This window comes from Atractosteus spatula, chromosome 8 (genome assembly GCF_055471065.1).
Source record: "Atractosteus spatula isolate fAtrSpa1 chromosome 8, fAtrSpa1.hap1, whole genome shotgun sequence".
Lineage (NCBI taxonomy): Eukaryota > Metazoa > Chordata > Actinopteri > Semionotiformes > Lepisosteidae > Atractosteus > Atractosteus spatula.
Window position 1 is genome coordinate 42027228 of NC_142713.1, and position 22887 is coordinate 42050114.

The 22887-nt window shown below is 35.6% G+C and overlaps 1 protein-coding gene across 4 annotated transcripts in view; it reads right to left on the reverse strand.

Moving 5' to 3' along the window:
* Nucleotides 1–22887, reverse strand: part of tbc1d22a (TBC1 domain family, member 22a) — a 214806-nt gene that overhangs the window by 161976 nt on the left and 29943 nt on the right. For all 4 annotated transcript variants that reach the window (XM_088923795.1, XM_088923794.1, XM_088923792.1 and 1 more), the window contains exon 5: nt 6527–6597. In XM_088923795.1, the coding sequence (XP_088779921.1) occupies nt 6527–6597 (71 nt within the window). The remainder of the gene's footprint in view (nt 1–6526; nt 6598–22887) is intronic.

The window sequence follows — 22887 nt, forward strand, 5'->3', positions numbered from 1 at the left end:
GGAAATGGAAAGCAGGATTTTTTGCTTTCCAACAAATTTTGATCTGTACGGTATATACTGTATATCATCAAATTCTAGTAGGAAAGATAATGATTATGGCATTATCTATATAGAATTTAAAGAGTCTGAGGTTAGGGTCTTGAGAATTGAAATGTAAAAGCCAACCAAGCAGGGTTCTCAGGCTAAGCCCCCTAAGCAGTGTAAATCTCTAAATCCAAAATAGTGTCTCTTTACATCTCACTAATAGATGCTGAACTACGGTGAACCAGCAATCTTAGTTTTTTTTTTTGGTTTCTTAAAACGAGCAGTTTAGAGAATCAATTTTTCAGGGTAAATTAAATCTTTATTTTCTATAAGGAACTGGCAGGCAAAAATGATTTCTACTTAGGGGACTTTAAAACTATGATACTGGTGTGGATTTGTGTAGTCAGCAGGTTGGTGAAATTGATTGAGCATTACAATAGCTGTTTTGCTACTGAAAAACACTGATACAGCAGCATCCTTTATCTAGGTAAGCTTGCAAGATATCTTTCTTGTATAGGGGTGAGTTTTAGTGCCTTAAAATTGTGCCTCAGAACGTTTAATGTAAACCATCCTTACCTTATATATAAAAGTAAAGCCGCAATGTCCCAACAATGATAGACAAGGGAGCGGTAAGCAAATGAAGGTCAGACAGGTGTATCAAACTTTCAAGTCTAAACTTCAGGAACAGTTCCTTAAGCTGACAGCTCTAAAATAAATTAAAGCTCTCCTCTGGCTCCTTCTTTCATTAAGGTCTGACATTTCTATTTATCAGAGCATGATCTCACTATGATACAGACCCCTGGGCTCTGCAAAGGCTGACACTGGAGACCCGCCTGTCTTCCTACGTTGTGGCTCCCCAGCATCGACTCACAAGGTGCCTCTTAATTGCTACATCTAACTTCACAGCTGTACTAACACAAACTGTAATTTATCAGATAACATTACTGGAAATTCATCATTCAAATGATGCAGACAGGAAACCTTCAAAAGCACCACATATGGTGCACTATTTATCAGACATGCTTGAAATATTCTGAAATGTCCATGGTACAAAACTAAGCTCTTTTTCAAAAGGTAGGTGACCTGAACTAATGTACTAATCTTAAACTTCAAAACTGAGCAAACTTCAGGCTTAAAATACACTTTAAAAAGAAAAAATAAACTGTAAAATGAAAAACTGCAGACGTTACATGTGAAATTCATTTTAACAGCAATCAATTGTAAAATTCTTTCTAAAGAAACTGCCTCTCCATTAACTACATTAAAAATTCACAAGCATAAGAATAATTATTTTTTTCTTAAATTTACCATGCAGCACCTTAAGAGATATATGAGCTAAAGGGTCAAATTTGTTTTTATCGTGTTTCCAGATAAATCACTTATAAACTTTAAGACTGCAGGTATATAATGAGTTTTGCACTTCCAAAAGGGTTAAATAGCATCCCCTCATACTATACCGTCCAGATCTATTCATACCCGCAACGGAACAAAATGGGAACAAAAAAACATTATACAGCAAAGTGAGTTAAAGATTGGATAATGTGTCTCACAATAATGTTATAATGTAACCATAACCACATTACACAGAGCTTTTATTTTATATTCATATGTGTCAGTTTATCAAATCCAGTTAACTTTAAATTTGCACCACACATAGTCATACTTGTCACTTGTTATACTTGTCATCAAAGTGAAGGTCACAGACGTCTTTGAACACTACAGGCAAATTGTCACTGAACTCTACAAGTTGGAGGATGACTATGAAAGAATTCACAGAAGAAAGAACCAAATCTACCACTTTAGACTATAGTGTCCATTTTAAAAGCCAATGACATAGTGGCAACCTTTCTGGAAATGACGACATTACCACAGGTTGTAGGCACCTCCAAAAGCTATAAATCCAAAAGGAGCACCTGGAGATCTCTGATAGACAGCGGCACTTTGGGATAATTCCACCTATCCCTTTTTTGGTGTGTCATTCAATTCAAGGTTGAGATGGAGCCAAAGTTCAGTAAGCAATGGTACAAGGCTGACAGAGATGCAGACGAACATACACACCACGGCCAATTTTTCCAGAAGCCATCATACCTACCAGTATGTTTTCGAATTGTGGGAGGAAACCAGAACACCCGGAGGAAACCCACACAAACATGGGGAGAACATACAAACTCCACAGAGGTAGTAGCCCGGGACTGCAATTGAACCCAGGGACCCAGCTTTGCAAAGCAGCAATGACAACCACTGTGCCCCACAGTTCAGGATACAAAGAGCTGGAAACTGTCATTCAAAGACACCTGCATTAATGTGGCTTATACATCTGTGTTACAAAGAAAGAAGTCTTTCTGAGGTTAAACCACAAAAGGAGGGGATTTAAACTAACCAAACATCATCTGAATGACATCAAAACAACGTCTTATGGTCAGATGAAATGAAAGTTGAACGAATTGGGAATCACAATGGTTTTCCATAAAAAATATGAAACTCATGTTGAGAAAACGTGAGAAATGCCTTTTGCTTTTGCCTTGTTTTGCCTTTACAGGTCCTGGAGCCCTTATCAAGAAAAGGGAAATCATGAACTCCAGTACAAACCAGGACATTTTGACCTGATTCTATCTGCCAGGAAGTTCAAGTTTGGTCAGAAATGGACATTCCAACATGCCAAGGATCTACAGCATACATCCGAATTAACAATGGACTGGTTAGCTGCACACAAAATAAATGTCCACAAATGACCATCTCAATCTCCAGACCTCAACCTAATAGAACATTTGTGATTCAAACTCAAGATGGCAGCTCAATAAAGGAATCCAAAAGGTGTAAAGGTGCTATTAAGATTACTGTATAACATTTTCAGATATGTTAAGCAAGAAACATTTTTTTCTGATTTTGATGTTTATTGTTCCTACTTCATTGGCTTATAAATATATTTGGGGGGCACTGTACATGCAAAGAACCTTGGGATACTTTGGGATGAAAAGTGCTGTACAAATGCAAGCTATTTATATTACTTAATACATTTTGAATTGCTTCATGGCAATAAATGAGGACTTCAAACATGTTTTACTTAATTTCATACTGTACATACAGTACATATGTACAATACATTAACCAGTCAAAATTTCTGAGTTTCCCTGTGTTTTTCATCCAAACCTTACTTAATTCTGTATATGCTTATTATGACTTGAATGACATACAATGATACAATTTTTTTTTAAACATGTAAATAGTATGATAAAAAGGAACAATACAGAAAGGACATCTCTAAGAGAGATCAAACATAATTCACAAAAAAATGAAAAAATAACATCCTTGCCTTAATGTAAGACATGGTTTTTTAGTAGTCAACAGCTATATAAAAAAAACACAGAAGTTCATGCCCAAACGGGTACCCTCATAAATTCCTTGTACCTGTATCTTCAACACCACTTTCCATCTGGCTACTTTCAACCAAACCAACAAATTAAGTGTGTATTAAACTAAAAAAAAATGTTTTAGAACAAAAAAAGCCTTCTGGGACATTATCTACGACAAAGTGAACTCAATTCATTCAGACCTAAATGAGACAGAAATGATTTACAGCCATTCCTATCTGTGCCAGAGCCTAATCTAGCAGTGGATACCCTGAAAGACCCTACATTTTACCTCTTATGCTCATTCCTCTTAGCATAATTATTCATCATATAAGTTAATGCTTTATCCAATTACCCTAAATGAATTCAGGAGCAGTTTCAAGACAAAATAAGAAGTGTTCTAATTAAATACTCAAAACTACTTTTGTAGTAGTAGTTTTATCATACTTTCTTAACTCATCAATAGCTATCCATCATAAAGATAAATGTTTTTTGCACATACATAAATCTAGGTACCTTCATAATGTGAGCATAAATCAATTTTTTAAGAAACTATGAGATGAAAATAAAAGGCAGAAAACAAACAATAGTCAATATAAAGTTTATATAATTTATATAATTATAATTAATTAATAGTTAATACAGTTAAAAGTGATATGAGGGTCCTACCAGAAAACGAGAGCAAAATTTTTGTAAGCTATATCTTCTCTAGTAAATAGGGAACAGTTTACCTCACAGCTCAGAAATCATAAGATACAAGTTTTCATTTTTTGTAGAGAAGGTTTAATCTCTTCTATATTCCCATAGAGGTGTTTTAAAATGCATGAATGTGTACACTTTTTGTCTTCTATAAAAGACTGCTTAACTCTTGTCCAGTGGTTTTTCACTTAACCTAATTAATAAAATCTGCAAATTCCCACAGAATTATTCTACCCATCCAAATTCCCAATGCAATACCCAACCTCATCACTAGGAATTTAACCAGCTGAGCTGTAGATGCATTAAAGCTAATTAGCAAGAAAGTATTTTACCATCAGAAAACAGCCTTGTTCTGTAATAAACACTCAATATTCCCTGTTGATTTAGATTTGAAAGACGAAAGAAAACTGTCTCAGCTACAGTCTTTGAAATACACTGCAGTGCCAAACTGCTGTTGTATGCAAAGCTCTGAACAGTAAATTGAGGTTAAATGCATAAGGAATCACTGATCCACAGGCTTTTTGAATTCTCTAGAGGAAACGCTATTTAGAATGATTTAGTCCCAATTAAGTGCACAACTTTTTTTTCATCCCAAGACAGACACCACAGCATATTTAAGCACTGGAACAAAAAAACTAAGACATTTCTGCTGTTCCTTTTGTTAGCACCACTAATCACTGCCAGGAAGGAGTAAATGAAACTGCTCAAGGTTTTTATTTGTTGAACCAGTAAGGCTGTAGGTAAACAACTGTAGGTAAACAGTTCTATTTTTTGTATGTCTATGGAATCTGCATAGAATCTTGGCACAAAGATTTCAAGGTTTCACCAACATTCAGGCATTGGTATCCAAAAATTTTCAGAAGTGACAATAAATCATATGCATTACTCTAGGCACTAGGTTTTCTTCAATGCTAGAACTGATTAATTTCAACTAAATTACAGAATTGTAATGATCCTATGCTAATGTATTCCTCTACAAAACAACACAAGATATTCAAGGAAAATACATCTCTAAACCACTACACAAGAGTAGGGAAGGTGAAAAACCAGAATGTTGGTAATACAACTTCTTGTGCACTGCAACAGTACTTCTTCTGTAGTACACAAGAATTGAAAGTGCTTAATAAAAAAGGTTCAGTGAACCCACAACAGGTTTGTAATGGAAATCCCCTCCGGGAAACAAAAAAGCCATTTTTGAGTCGGCTCACCAAAGGAACATCAGGAAGGACAAATGCTGATAACCAGCACAAAAATTTTAATGACTCCTACAACACAGTGTTTAGCTGCCATGTTACAGCACTGAATAAGAATTTCTAGTCCAAAAGGAACTGCATACCCTCCTTGTAAATCAGAAATATGCTGAAGAGACTAATTCTGTTTGTGGGGGGGACATTATCATTTCAAAATTTTGCTCACAATTAAATATTGTTAAAAATCAAAAAAAAGTAGTTAATAAAAAAATAGGTCTAAATATTCTGAATACAAAATTATTTTCATGAAGTCTCCCATCGCAGTCCTTCCACCCATTACTGACCTTTTGAAAATCAAGAAAGATTAAGCTAAAGGCCGATTAGCAAATCAGTTGAAATGTTTGCATTTACACCCTTAAGTACAGAATCTTCAGTGGTTACTTTTTTTTAATGATTTTTTATTATTTCGCTAAGCTCTTTGAGAAGCCACCTTTAAAGGTGCTATATAAAATAAAGTTTATTATATTATTTCAGATAGTCCAATTTATTTGCAAAGCCATGATTGCTAAAAGAATCCCTTATAAATCACTTTACAGGTGAAAAAAAACATTACAAATTAGGTAGTTATCCAATACTATAAATGTGGGGATTAATGTTTAATACTAAAAATACAATTTTAAACAAACAAAAATTAAAACAATTTAAACCACACATTTTCCTGTTCCAAATATCTGTTATACCTTTAAATAAATACATTCTAGGCTACAATGCACGCAAATGCAAAAAAAAAAGTGTTCAAATATTATCCACAGGTAATATGCCAAACAGAGAGATATCTTACCTTCTAACAAATGATATGGTGTATTTACTGTACACTGCTGTAAAGTGTACAACTTTTAAACATGCAGTACAATACATCTATGAAAGAAGGGAATTTGTACTGTAGTATCAATTTAAGCTATGCGACCAGGAAAGAAAGTGCTTGGTTTAGACGATCATGAACAAGTGCGTTTGAATGTTGAATGTTTGACAATTAGTAGAGTGTGAACTGCAGATCTCATTTTAATTAACAGGAAATACTCAGAGGTGGATATACGTTTTCCTAATTACTGAACAGTATGTGAAATGTCTCCAAAGCTTTGTCATGCTTTTAAATACAAATACAAATGAATGTAATTTGGATATGTGAAATAGAAAATCCTTCAAGAGCATTTCCGCCAAAGTCTACTACTAAATCGTTTACAAAAATGTCTAGTCACTTACGGAAAGTAGTTTCCATGTTATTGGGCGAACTTGTCTTGGAATCCCAGACCAGCTTAATTTTCTAAGTTCATCTGAAAAAAAAAAGAAAAGGGCAATTAATTACATGATAAAATTGTTCTAAAAAAACTCACTATTGACCTAAAAAAGAATTACCACTTTAAATTTTCATACTGAAACATAGTTGTAAAAAACAGCTTACTACCTTCCCCAACTAAGCTTGGCATTGTGCCCTGCAGCTAGACGGTCTCTAAATAGTATCACTGGTGGTTCTAACCTCTATCATTATAAATTTCATAATAGTATTGCTTTTCATCTGTATTTTTAAAAGTGAACAAAAATAATCTTCACTTAGAAACACACTATTACCCTTGATTCTATAAGAATGCTCACTTATATGATACAGTATAAAACATAATTAAATATGTACTAATATTTTCTTTTTTAGAAAGATGAATTAAACTCTAACCTAACCATCCATGCAGAGTGCAGAACCTGTGTATGATATTCATTCTTAAAAAAGTATTTTCAATTTTTGCTTATGCTATATTACAGTAAGTCTGAAAAAGCATATATTAAGTACATTTCTGTAGAAAGATAACTTTTTGGCGTTAATATAATAGGATTTCAACATTCTAAACATCCAACCAGCACAAATATCCCCACAGTTTATAATAACCCACCCCTTATTTAAATTTCCAATAACATATTAACCATACATTAAATCACCATTAAACATGCGTAACTTCCAAATAGATGACATTTTACATTTATCACAAATAAAAGATTAAAATAATTAATGTAATTTAACGAATCCTCTGGCCACCACAGTGTTTTCAGAGGAGAAACTCATCAGTGAGAAGGGATATAGGCTAGAACAAGTCTTCAACGTAGATGAAACAGGCTTGATTTGGAAGGAAATATATCTTTCAGACCTGCATTTCAAAGGCAGACAAGGTAAAATCCAGGGTTTAAGGTGAGCAGAGTAATGCTACATCTATGCAGCTGGTCACTTGATAAAGCCAGCCTTACAGTTCCAGTCTGCAAATTGCAGGGCATCACACAGCAAGAATAAGAACTTCTAGCCCATTTATTGTCAATCAAATTAGAAGCCTTGGGAGAGTACGCAAACCTTTCTGCACTTGTTCCATAAGTGCTCTTTACTCATGGGCAGATGGGTAGGACCAGATTCCCTCACTAGCGCAAAAACTAGCGCTCGAGATTTGAAATTCGCCTTGCAGCCTCACAGCTCAGTCCCGCAAAAAAATATTTTTCACATCGCAGCCCAACTCTATTCCAATGACCTTCACTCATGAATAGTTAAATCTGTGAATGTTAAAACCACAAATGTTTAAACCCTGTGTGCTTTGGAAATTATTAAAGCCTTATATTTTCATATCACACATTATATAATTTACTCAATTATCCTTCATGGTTTCTAACCTAGCAGACTTTTCATTTCAGGTGGGTCATAACTCTAACCCATATATCTATTGCACCTTCGAAATGTATAAGGTGGTAGCTTCCTGTCTACCAAAGACTGTGTGCTCCTATCGAAAGGAAAGCTGGTTAGGAAATTGTATTTGGCACCTGGGTTAAGTTTAAATATTCTACAACATCAACAAATTAGAACACTGCTTGTTCAAACAAGGAGCAATGCAAAATACAGGAATGTTTTATCTTAAAGGAGCCAAATCAAACCTAATGCAGACTCTCCCATCTATTACTGACTAGGTTTAAATGGGTAAACAACAAAACTGTAACAAGTATTATATTGGCAATTCATGGGAAATTACCTAAAAATTAGATTTGTGTTGAATATTTCAAATTACAGTATTTCGTCCATTTTTAACCACTTTGTCAAATACAGGGTCATAGGGGAGTCAGAGCATATCCCAGCAAGCAATGGGAGCTAGGCAGGATACATCCTGGATGGGACACCAGGTGCACGGCAAGGCACACACACAGACGCACACACGCTCACACCAGGGCCAGTTCTACTAGATGCCAATTAACCTATTAGTATGTCTTTGGACTGTGGGAGAAAACAGCAAAAATCCACATGAACATGGGGAGAACATGCAAACTGCACACACACAGCACCCCCGGTCCGGAACTGAGCTCAGGACCCCAGAGCTACAAGGCAGTAATGCTAACCACTGTGCTGCCTGCTTTACATGAATTCATTTTTTATAATATTATTTATTACCGTTGAGGAGATAAAAGTTGAGAAACAGTTGGTAAGAACGAGTATGAATAAAATCACCTTTGGCAAGCCTGACCCTTACCTATTATTTCTTGTTGGCAATGTTACAAAGAAGCATGTTAATTTATGCCATTTATGCAACTAAATAACACTTTTGTTAAAAACAAGCAATTAATTATTCCATATTAGACAGATCGATTAAAAGATTGAAAGATGCATTTATTACCTGGTTACTATGCAGTGTGTATCTAACTGTCCCGACAGACCTAAAGAGGTATTCATCATTATTCTGTAGTCACCCTAGCCATTAAGTGGCAAACTAATGGTTTATTATATTAGGGTTAACTGTGTAGTAATGTTATTCCTATGACAGTATTCACAGATTATTGCTCCCAGCTTTTATATCTAGTAATTAAGCGCCATTGGGGCTCTGTGCAGGTACTGGGGAATATTAACTTGTCAGTACATCAGATCCATTTTATTTTAAATGAAATTCACACCACAGATATCAAGATATTACAATCCAAAGGAGAACATAATTAACCTTTTTTTTCTGTAGCCTAAGAGGACTACAACCACAAAGAGAGCAACAACCACAAAGGAATTCAGTGCTGACAAATACACCTAGTATTGTATTAAATGCACTGCTCATTTATGATATTTTAAGTGCTTCTTTTACTCAATTGGTTTCCTGATTTATTTATTTCTGCAGTAATAGCATATTTCTGATACCATTAAAATACTTAAAACATGCACAAGTTGCCTTAAGAATGGTATATTATTTATTACATGTAAACTTTAAATTGCAGCAGTCCTTATGTCACTAGCATGTACTAAGCTTGCCTGAAAGAAATCAACCTGCATGAACTGCAAACTAATCTATGAAGAGGGCTATGTAAAACAGTAAAAGAATGACATACTGAAAGCCACCTTTAATGAACACAGGTTACACTGTGAAACTTTCTGAGGAAAGCACTCAATTCATTAACCACAAAGCCACGCATGGATGTCTTCACAGTTCACACCTTTGAACTCTCATTTGTGCTGTCAGCTACAAAAATTAGTCAATGAATCTTACACCCTGAGCTTAATTAAACTATCTGTTATATATCCCAATGTGGCATTAATCACACAGTCGGAAAAGTCAGATACAAACTTACATTTTTCCTTCCTATGAGCCAATGACCTTAAGAAAAGACCCTCACCTATTCGATGAGATACTGTGTAAAACATCTGTGTTTCTTCCTACAGGTCATACATTTATTTGACACTACTAGAATGGACGCAGCTGGGTTGCACAATACATCATAATGTTCTTGCTAGAAACTGTATGGAAAAAAATCATTTGTATTCTAAATATAAAGATGACCTCAGATCCAAATGACCATTCCTTTCTACAGCATACGTACTGGTCTGAAAGCTATAATAAATCATTTTGTTGTGCAATGTGAATGACTGAACAGGTCTATCACTATGTTTCAATGCTGTGGTTAGTTATTTTGCTTTCCCTTAATAAGGTCAAACCTACACCTTGAATGATACCTTTTGTTTCATTCCTTCACTGTTTGAATTGCTGTTACTTATTGCATATCATTGCATGAGAATCCAGGAAGTAAAATTCACATACATTAAAAGCAACACATTTGAGTACTTTTGCGTGAATTTTGAAATGTATCTATTCAAAAACCTAAAAGGTCAAGGGTAAGACCTCAGTGTTTTAAGGTGAGTGAGAGCTGGATTTGAAACTAGTGCTAGAGTTTATGGCTTGTATCAATTTTGGGATTGAGGTTAAGCTCTGGGTTTGAGGTCTGGGTTCAGCTGTAGGGTTCTTGTTATAGAAACAGAAAGGGCGTGGAAGATTATCAGCTCTCTTCTAGTCATATTCTGGCACCATTATCCCTTTAATTTAAAAAACCTGCTTTTCTACTGAATCAATTTGCAACCACTTTACACATCTTTTCCAGTTCTAGTGCTAGAAGAAACATTTCAAATTGAAAAGCGAGCAGAAATCTGACAAGAACCGCATTTGATTTTATTTTCACATCCATTGCTTATAGCAATAATCACAGTGCATAGACAAAAAACTCCAGATTTCATGTTCCATAGAACAGACGTTTTTTGACAAATAACATTTTACAAATAGACTTGGAATTTCAAAATGAAAGCTGATGTTAACAAGAACTCAAAAAACGTTTTCAAACAATATGAAATGATGAAGGCTGAAGGTGAAAATCTATCAGGCTTGTGCATTTTGCGCAATCAATCACACTGTTGTTCTAGGATTTAGTAGAACAGGTCATCTTAAACTATTGAAAGTTAACTCTCTAGACTCTTTAGCTAATGCTGATATAAACCATGTTTCTGTTTTAAAATCAGTCTAATTCTATAAAACCTGCATAAAAACATTTAATTTTATAAACAACCGCAGTATTCTTCTACTTCATTAGAATCCCATTCACTTCTTAATTACCAAGACACAATAAAGGTACGATTTATACATAGAAGCACATAGCATAAAATACTGGTATGTTCTTTCAAGCAAAAGCAAATCATACTCAATGGAATATTATATTTAATGAAATTGTTTTATCAAAGTTTCTCACACCTGTGTCTACAACAGGACTTTTCTGTACTCAACTGTGTACACTACCTTGCAAAACTGATCACCACCCTGCAGGGTTTGATTGTCATCTAAGCTTAAATCATGACACTTTTCAATTTTAGAATCTACTTTAAACTGATAAGGCTATAATATGCTGATAACATGTAAATTAGGTTATCTCTCTAATATAGATTCTCTATTGCAGTAGTATTCAACCCCAAAACAATTAAGGTGCAAAAGGATAGTTTGAAAGTTTACAGAATATAATGGTTTCTGTCTCTGTCAAAGCAGTTTGACCTTACTACAGGGTAATACATCTGTTCAAACTTCCCAACGAGGGAAGATATTATCAATATCCAATATTTATTAATTTTAAGTCTCAACTCACTAGTGATGCAGTTTCCAAAACTAATCAAGGAAAAATTGGTAGAACACAGATTAGGAGAATGTTATTTTATTTATAACTGTCAGTACAGCTAAGTCCTTCATTAAGATGTTGAATCTACCCAGGCAATTTTACTAGACACCACCTAGGGCGCCTTTCCAAACTGAGCTACCATGCAAGCAACAAACTGGACAGGGGTGGCATTATGAAGCACACAATGACTTTGAAAGGAAAATAGTGTACGTGTGTGTCAGGAGTCAGCGTTCATACAATGGCAATATGCCAGTCCCTACCAAAAACAGTCCTTCTCTATGTGGGTGAGTGGCAAAGAAGAAGCCACTACTGAAAAAGAGTAATTTTAAATCCTACATATACTATACTGCAGAAAAGTGGTTTCATGCTGTAGTAAGATGAGGAAAAAAACTTTTTGGTTTAAAAATAAAGTGTTATATTTGGTGATTTGGTGCAAGCCCAGCACAGCAGCATTCTAACTCTCAAGCATGAAAGTGGCGGCCTTGTTTTATGGAGATGCTTCTCATCAGAAGGAACTGGGAAGCATGTCAGGATTGTTGGGGAAACAACACAGTCAAAACATCACCCAAAAACATTTGACCATCCGAAAATGGTCAATAGTGACCCAAAATAATTCTTTTTACTAATTCAGCTGCTCTTTTTTGGAAAGCTGGGCATTATATTGGAACAATTCAAGTAAACTACCTTGCTCAAAGGTATAACAACAGTCTCTCACCTGGGATTCAAACCCACAACCTTGTGATTAGCAGAACCATAACCACTGCTCCACATCCCTGCTGAACATGAAAGCAATAGAAAATGTATAGCAAAGGCTTGCAGTCATTCAGTGATCTCCAAAAAAATTATCACTTAAAACAATTTTGCCAGAAAAAATGGACAAAATTACACCATCCCACTGTGCAAATCATGTAGAGACCTATTCAAAAATAACAACACTCGTAATAACAGTCAAATGTGCTTCCACAAAGTACCAGCATAGGGGGGTGAATACTTACGCAATCAGTAACTTTCACTTTGTAAACCTATTTGTCATCATTAAACTCTTTCACATATGGGAGTGTTCAGTCTACAATAAAACAGTTAATAGACATTAAAGTCTTGGCAGAGTTTTAACACCTTTATAAGGTGTTACTTGTGTAGTTACAGTATGTCAAAGAACTAAAAAAGTTATTTAAAAGGTTATATTGCTGGATAAGGGCTATTTTGGAATACCTGTATAGGGGAACTATTTTCAGAGAAATTCTATTAATAGAGAATTATTACAAGCTAAGATATAGCATAAAAGAAATGTTCCTGGTAAGAGATCCAACTTGATGTGCCAGCAGAAAATATTAAAAATAATACAATACTATAAAAAGCAATAATGAAAACACAACAACAAGGGAACTTAGTTCCAAACATAAAAAGTAAACCATTCCAACACATGTAATTAAATATGTATATATTAATAACAACCAAACATTACTTTTATAGGCAGAATAAAAATAAGAGTTACAGCAAAACCCGAAGAGCAGTCCTTGTGCATAAATAGTGTCAAGATACCTCAGGAGTGCCAGGTAAGAGTTTGTATAATAGAGCATTTGAAGTCTCCACACTTTTGATTCTTCCACTACACAGAAAGGGCTCTCAAGGGGAGGAACTATGGAAAGAATATGGAAGATGAAGGAATACAGCGAAGGAGGTTGTTAATTGAAATCCCAGAAGTACTACTGTCCCAATCTTGAGCTATATAATTTATTGTACAAGGTGCACACTGTGTCACATAAAGCAAAATACTGCCCATTTCTAATGACAATAGGAACATTTATGATAGTGAGTAATTACAAATAAGTCTAGAATAATTATTTTTGTTCACTTTTCCTTTTTACCACCTTTTGGATTTTGTACATTTGCTAACATCTTGAATGATCTTACCTGTGACTGGTAAAAGAAACCAGCATTAGCCAAATCAATCACCCACATTACTTCAGCTGCAGAAGACCTTATAAACTTTCTAACAAAATAATCCAAAGTGAAAAAACAGACAATTTGCCTTAAAAAACTGAATACTGTCATTTCTATTTGAGACATGAATTTTGACTCCGCAGTGTCATGAAAAATTAATGTTTTAATACAAAAAACAGCAATTACATGGTGAAATTATTGATAGATATTACATATTCTGAAAATAATACTCAAAGCATGGGTAACCTGAAACAAACTATAACATTTAAGAAAAAAGGAAAACAATTCTCAGAATATTAATAACAGTTTTGTGATATTATACTTTTGCAGCTTTACACAAGCACATAACTACAGTAACTATACAAACAGAACTGGAAACTTTGCAGGTTCAAGGTAATTCCATACCATATGGCTGTAGTACTGGGTACCTTGGCATTGTTTTCCTGGTCAGTAGAAGACAGAGGAGATTAAACCAAAAGACGTCTGACAACTGTGCATGTTGTATCATGCATGTCAAAACACCTGTGCCTCCCTTCTGTTCGAATTTGTTTTTTTATTACTTCAAAATACATGCTTTGTGTATTTTATCACTGTACAACAGACCACAAGCAACACAAAAAACTAAATAAAATACCACTACAATTACTGTAGCATGGCCGCAGCACACACTACAATAATGCTAATGGCTTTTGTTCCTAATAAAGGTATTCAAAGAAGACATTCTTCTCAAATCCAGACCAACTGGACAAAAACCTTGAATTGATCATGTTAAGAAAAGTTACTTTGTACCGCTGCACCACATGCAAGGGAAAAATGGTTTTGGGGTTTTTGCTGTTCAAACATTTTTATTGTACAATATTTAAGCCACAGGAGAGAAAGTGTTGTGTTGGAAGATGCATTGAATATCAAGAAAGAAAAGGTCTGTCAGTCTTAGATGTGCAGATTATATACAAAATGAACAGAAGTGACCGAAGTGGAAATGAAACAGTTGACAGGCCGAAACCATGAAGTATTCAAACGGTAGGCATTAAAATCTGACTAGCCAAGAGTAAAATGATGATAAAAAAGGATAACAGACTGTGTGCAGAGAAGAACAGCTTGAAGTTCCTCCACCTGGCGCAACAGTAACACACTGTGCCACTTCCAATATGAAACTATGAAATTCCAAAACAATCACAAGAAAAGAATCTGCAATATTAAATCAATATTTCCGTAAAGTCTTAAAATACTCCCATCTGGATATGCACAATATAAATGGATAGTTTTAAAAAAATCTTAAGAATATTTCAATAACTACATCCAACATGTTTTGTAACACGTCTATGAATAGGCTATTTCTGTTGCACAAGTGGTAAAAACTAATGTCCAAAAACCATTCAATTTTAATTTATAAATGGTGTGTAATGTGTACTAATGGATTGGAATAGATTCCCATTAGCATTTGCATTTGTCAGAAGATTACAGCATATATCCCATAATCGAGGTATATGTTTCTTAAAAGTACATATTTAAAACTTTAATGTTTTTCCTGCTTTATGAAAGAGGTCACCTAAAAATCACCTAGAAACTCAGAAGCATGTTAACCTGCAAGACAAACATACAGGACTAAGCATGCAACTAAGAATCCAAATTTGGCACTTTTTCTTCAATTTGAAAGAAAACACACCTACAGTGGTGCTAGAAAGTTTGTGAACCCTTTAGAATTTTCTGAATTCCTGCATAATTTTGACCTAAAATGTGGTAAAATCTTCATCTAAATCATAAGAATAGATAAAGAGAACCCAATAAAACAAACAACAGAAAAGGATATACTTTTTCATTCATTTATTGATCAAAATGATCCAACATTAAATGTCTTTGTCGGAAAAAGTACATGAACCTCTTGGATTATCAATTCAGTTAATTATCAATTCAGTTAAGAGTCAGGATTATCAATCAATGGGATGACAATCAGGTGTGAGTTTGCGTGGCCCTGCCCTATTTAAAAAACATAAACCTGAGTCTCCACTATCAAAGTCTGGTCTTCACCACACAGGTTTGTGAGCGCATGTCATGCCCCAATCAAAGGAGATTTCTGAGGACCTCAGAAAAAGAGCTGTCGATGCTCATCAGGCTGGAAAGTTTACAAAACAATTTCTAAAGAATCTGGGCTTCACCAATCCACTGTCAGGCAGATAGTGCACAACTGGAGAAAATTCAACACCATTGTTCCTCTCCCCAGGAGTGGTCGTCCAACAAAAATCACTCACACAAGAGCAAGGCGTATAATATTCCGGAAGATCACAAAGAACTCCAGGGCAACGTCTAAGGATCTGCAGGCTTCTCTTGCACTTGCACTTGGCTAATGTCAGTGTTCATGAGTCGTCCATCAGGTAAACACTGACTAAGAATACTGTGCATAGGAGGATAGCGAGGAGGAAGTCACTACTCTCCAAGAAGAACACTGCTGCCCATTTAAAGTTTGCTAAAGAGCACCTGGGTGAGCCAGAAGACTACTGGAAGAATGTTCTGTGGATGGATGAGTCGAAAATAGAACTTTTTAGCTTAAATGAGAAACCTATGTATGGTGAATACCAAACAGTGCATTCCAACATAAGAACCGCATCCCACCTGTGAAACACAGTGGTGGCAGTATCATAGTTTGGGGCTGTTTTGCTGCCACGGGACGGCTTGCCATTATGGACGAAACTATGAATTCTGGATTGTACCAGCAAATTCTACAGGAGAATGTCAGTGTATCCGTCCGTGAACTGAAGCTCAACAGAAGGTGGGTCTTGCAGCAAGTCAAGGACCCTAAACACACAAGTCAGTCTACCAAAGAATGGTGGAAGCAGAAGAAATTTCACGTTTTGGAATGGCCGAACCAAAGTCCAGACCATAATCCAATAGAAATGCTGTGGCAGGACCTGAAGCGGGGAGTTATGGGAGGCCACCAACATCACTGAGTGGAAGCAGTTCTGTAAGGAAGAATGGGCCAAAATTCCTCCAAGCCGATGTGCGGGATAGATAAACGTTACTGTAAACGTTTGGTTGAAGTCACTGCTGCTCTAGGGGGTCACACCAGTAACTTAAAGCATAGGCTCGCATACTTTTTCCAACAAAGACATTTAATGTTGGATCAATAAATGAATGAAAAAGTATATCCTTTTGTTGTGTTATTTGTTTAATTGGGTTCTCTATCTATTTTTATGACTTAGGTGAAGATCTGATCACATTTTAGGTCAAATATATGCAAAACTTCAGAAGTTCACTTCTCAAAGCATATGTTATGGTTACAGGCAGAGACCAAATGTCAATCAGCATCGAGTGAAAAGGGGGATATAAAGCTGAGTTTTGTGTATGTGGGAAATCTACTGTACAATACTTGTAGCACAAGGGAACATCTATGGTTTCAGTACACACCACCTCCAAGATTCTATACACTGCAATCTAAAGAGTGCTTTTCCGTTAAGAAGAAAAATCCAGAGAATTCTATACAACACATTATGTCCAAATTGAAGTAATTCAACCCAATTTAGCTTTATTTAAAATTCAGAACTATTCACATGCAAAGTTTATTGTAACTAAGATAAAGAATTATCAAATAACTGCATGCATATTGTAACAAGAGAAGTAAAGGACTATGTAACATCACACAAGTAGCAATGGAAAGAACGTAAACAGGCCCTACTCTTATTTATCTCTACTTAGAAGTACCGCTATTCACAATACAATTGTCAAGTCTCCTTAGAATTACACATACATCTCTTTGAAAATGAAAGCATTTTAATGAGATATGCTTAAATACAAGCAGCATGTGTTATCAAATATTAAACTTGCCAAATTTGTAGTTTCAAATTAAACATATGGGGTGTCAGGACATTTCCAGCAGTAGTTTTATGTACACAGTGCATAAACACAAACAGCTTGGCAGACCAGTAAGTCTGCCAATTAAAAACTTACAAGTAAATGCAAAGGACCCCTTTGTCCCAAAATTAATAAAAAAATTCTAATACATTAAGCATTATACTAATATACTTTTATTCTGGGGGGCATTTACAAATACTCTTGACATGGCAAAGATAGGGTATTTCTCTGAGGAGAACACACAAACCACCTATTGTAGACAAATATACTATATTCTACTACTAACAATTAGTACTCCAAATGACAAAATAACAAGTCAAAGAACTAAACCCATATCCTGATGCTGTAATAAATATATCAATATGAAGAGTGTTGCTGGCTACTGCCCAAACGTGCAACTGCCCAATAGAGTGGATAGAGTACACATTAACAGAAATGTAATCTATAAAAATACAGTGGTGTGAAAAAGTGTTTGCCCCCTTCCTGATTTCTTATTTTTTTGCATGTTTGTCACACTGAAATGTTTCAGATCATCAAACAAATTGAAATATTAGACAAAGATAACACAAGTAAACACAAAATGCAGTTTTTAAATGAAGGCTTTTATTTTAAGGTTTTTATTATTATTAAGGGAAAAAAAAATCCAAACCTACATGGCCCTGTGTGAAAAAGTGATTGCCCCCCCTGTTAAAACATAAATCAACTGTGGTTTATCACATCTTTGGAAAGCTGAGTTCAATTTCTCTAGCCACACCCAGGCCTGATTACTGCCACACCTGTTCTCAATCAAGAAATCACTTAAATAGGACCTGCCTGACAAAGTGAAGTAGACCAAAAGATCCTCAAAAGCTAGACATCATGCTGCGATCCAAAAAATTTCAGGAACGAATGGGAAACAGAGTAATTGAGATTTATCAGTCTGGAAAAGGTTATAAAGCCATTTCAAAAGCTTTGGGACTTCAGCGAACCACAGTGAGAGCCATTATCCACAAACGGCAAAAACATGGAACAGTGGTGAACCTTCCCAGGAGTGGCCGGCCGACCAAAATTACCCCAGGAGCGCAGCGACGACTCATCCAAGAGGTCAGAAAAAAACCCACAACAACATCCAAAGAACTGCAGGCTTCACTTGCCTCAGTTAAGGTCAGTGTTCATGACTCCACCATAAGAAAGAGACTGGGCAAAAATGGCCTGCATGGCAGAGTTCCAAGACAAAAACCACTGCTGAGCAAAAAGAACAGAAAGGCTCATCTCAGTTTTGCCAGAAAACATCCTGATGATCCCCAAGACTTTTGGGAAAATACTCTGTGCACTGACGAGACAAAAGTTGAACTTTTGGAAGGTGTGTGTCCCATTAGATCTGGCGTAAAAGTAACACAGCATTTCAGAAAAGGAACATCATACCAACAGTAAAATATGGTGGTGGTAGTGTGATGGTCTGGGGCTGTTTTGCTGCTTCAGGACCTGGAAGACTTGCTGTGGTAAATGGAACCATGAATTCTGCTGTCTACCAAAAAATCCTGAAGGAGAATGTCCGGCCATCTGTTTGTGACCTCAAGCTGAAGTGCACTTGGGTTCTGCAGCAGGACAATGATCCAAAACACACCAGCAAGTCTACCTCTGAATGGCTTAAGAAAAACAAAATGAAGACTTTGGAGTGGCCTAGTCAAAGTCCTGACCTGAATCCGATTGAGATGTTGTGGCATGACCTTAAAAAAGCGGTTAAGGCTCGAAAACCCTCCAATGTGGCTGAATTACAACAATTCTGCAAAGATTAGTGGGCCAAAATTCCTCCACAGCACTGTAAAAGACTCATTGCCAGTTATCGCAAACGCTTGACTGCAGTTGTTGCTGCTAAGGGTGGCCCAACCAGTTATTAGGTTTAGGGGGCAATCACTTTTTCACACAGGGCCATGTAGGTTTGGATTTTTTTTTCCCCTTAATAATAAAAACCTTCATTTAAAAACTGCATTTTGTGTTTACTTGTGTTATCTTTGTCTAATATTTCAATTTGTTTGATGATCTGAAACATTTCAGTGTGACAAACATGCAAAAAAATAAGAAATCAGGAAGGGGGCAAACACTTTTTCACACCACTGTAAACAGAAGACATATAGGAACTAGGAAAGTTTGCAATCAGAGTGCCAAACACTACAAAAGCAATTTACTAAAGAGTAGATTTAAGTCATATTACCCATCAACGATCACAAATCTTTTCACTTTCCAAATTTAAAATAATTATCAAAATATCACAATGCAGTAGGAAGCTAATCAAAATATAACACTGCATGTGCTTTAATTGCAAATCACCTCTGCTCAATATCATTGACTTTGCACCTAAGAAATTGTACTTGATTAGAGTAAGAGATACTGCAAACATTGCACAAACACATACTTAAGGTTTTTCAAGTTCTGTAAAATCTGTAAATTTATGCACTGGTTAATGAGCACAGTGCTTTAAAGTGATACTGAAACAGACTGAAATATCTAATTATTTCCTTCTACAAGAGCTAATGTATGTGATGGAAGATATACATAAGGTTCAAACATAGTTTTACATCTCATTTGCAGTAAGATGGTCCAATTGGCCTCTTCTCATTGCATAAGTTCTTATTCTTATTCTTACAAATATTGTAGGTTCAGCTCCAATCTACATAGATTTTACTACAAAGGTTAATATTTATTTTCATCATGCCTAAGGATATGTTCTGGGTGTTACCTGTTCCCTTTCTCAGTGTTTTTATTTGTACAAGAAACCCTGTCATCAGACGTCAAGCAATACAAATACTAACCAGCTTGAACTACACAAAAACGTTCCTGCATATCTGAGTTAAGCTCAACATGGTTTTACTGTGTACTATGGTACCGAGAATATGTGCAGCAGATCTTTAAAAGGGCATACAGTTGCTTTTGTGATGAGAACGTGACTGAAGACTGCTGCCAAGAATCTTTAGCAACACAAAGTCTTCATGTCCATAACTGGAGCAAGATTCACCAAACTTTCAGGCAGATTCTGACATTGATCAACAAGGAGATGCTATATGACTGTGGATCTAAAGCAATTAAACTTGACCTTGGATTTTATTTAGAATCAACACACATTGACCAATACTTTTACAGTCTAGCCATTTATTTTCAAAGTGATTGTATGTCCATGAAATGTGTATGAATAAAGTAAATACTTAGCTTCTCAACTTAAAAACATTTGCAAACCAATCTAAAGGCATTGGTCTAACATTTAATTAAGGATATAAAGTCTTTGTGCATTTTTATTCATACAGTTATAACTAAATATGTATTAGTCTTACTAAAACATTAAAAAAATGTACTATTAATTCCACCATATAAAAAAATATAAAGACACAAGTGGTTTAAAGATGAAATGTCATATGTCAAATATTATGATAACGCACCATTAGTTAATTTTTTATTTCTGTAACTATTGTAGAGATGGAATATATATTAACTCGGTGTGTGTTTCAGTACACAGTCAGACCTCATGACATGACATTTTAAACACTTTCCTTAGTAGTTGGTAATCTATTAACTTAATAAATCATTGTATTCATAATGCAAAGGTAAATATAATTATTTAAATAATAAATAAGCTCAAAAGTCAGGAGTGGAACACAGTCTGAGACCAACACCAACACTATTTTGAAAACTGCCATAAGGTCTTTAATGACCAAACGGCCAGGACCTCGGTTTAACATCTCATCTGAAGGACAGCACTTCCTACAGCACCGTGTCAACATACGGGAAAAAGTATTCACATAGAAATTCACATCAAGAGGCACAGCAACATGGTTTTCCTCACAGGTCTCCCATTCCAGTACTGATCAGGTCCAGCCTTGTTCAGCCTCTGACTTTGGATGGACTACAAGGTGGAAAAACCTTATATAATCTCCAATTATTTATGAGTTAATCTGGGTTAATAAAAAAATAAGCTATATTTATTTTCAGCATTCCACCAAACCCGACACCGGCATCAACCTGAACAGTAAGTTGGTTTGGTGGTATGAAGAGGACAGTACAGAAAGGGCAAGTATGCATTGGAGCAAATTCATTACAAGTTTAACATTGTGTAAGGACACCATGTGTGAAGAACAGAAATCTGTTTTGAAAATTCTTTCAGAATTCTAACTTCCAGTCAAACATTTTACTTTATTAAAAGCTGTTCTTGTACTTAGGATACAATACAAGTACAAAAGAGGAATAATATATGAAGCAGATGGTCATTAGAAATACAGATTACACAGCGATTCTTTTGAGCAAACAAATAAAAAACAATACAATTCAAAGCACAGTATTTTTAAATTCTTGGCAATTAGACTACAAAGTGTTTGGTTCCAAAAATGCAGGGATCTTAACATAAGCTAGATATGGATTTAAGAACATAACACAAAATATAATGTATTTTGTTCTGACTAGTGTCTCAACTATAGCATGATGATTCTCTTTCCCAAGATATTAATACTGTCATGAAAAGAGCACAGATGTATAACATAGATTATCACATTGCCCATCTCCAGGATGCATTAAGTTAGTCAGCTGTTTTGTCTCTTATTTTTAACTTAATATCTGAAACAAGATTGCACAGTTCATTGCCAGGACAAAACATTTCAATAAAAGGAGCAAATATAGGAACAGAAAGGATTGTTAAAAGGAGATTTTAATCAAATTTATTTTTAGCTACCCTAAACAAAACGTGAAAAAATGTGCCCATATTGTTGCTACAAGAAGACTTATTCCATTTTCCTGTATGTCTAACCTTATGGAACAATACACAGAAATAGTATGTCAATTAAATCATATTAAGAAGCAAAAATAAATCCTGTCTTACTGCTTTATATCCATGCATGTTAAAATGATCACCTCCAGAAAAAAAACAGATTTGGCAGGTTACCTACAGTATTTCTTATGGTACAATTTGCGAGTCTTCTGAATGACCGTCTACATGAGGCCCTACAAGATGCACAACACCAGGCAAACAGATGCAGCTGGAACACTGTACAATGCATCTCTCCATTTGATGTTTGAAGTCATCTTAATGATGTCATGTCACTTACCAAACCACTTTATACCATACGGTGTCACGGGAAGCCGGAGCCTACCCAGCAAGCAATGAGCCCAAGGCAGGGTACAGCCTGTACAGGGTGCCAGTCCATCGCAGGACAAGTGAAAGCCAGTCATACATTGGGACACTCTAGAGGCCATGGAAAAGGCATAGGGGGGAAATTTGGCCCAGACACTGGAATAACTCCCTACTCTTATTGAGAAATGCCTGGGGATCTTCAATGACCACGGAGAGTCAGGACCTCGGTTTAATGTCCCATCCGAAAGACGGA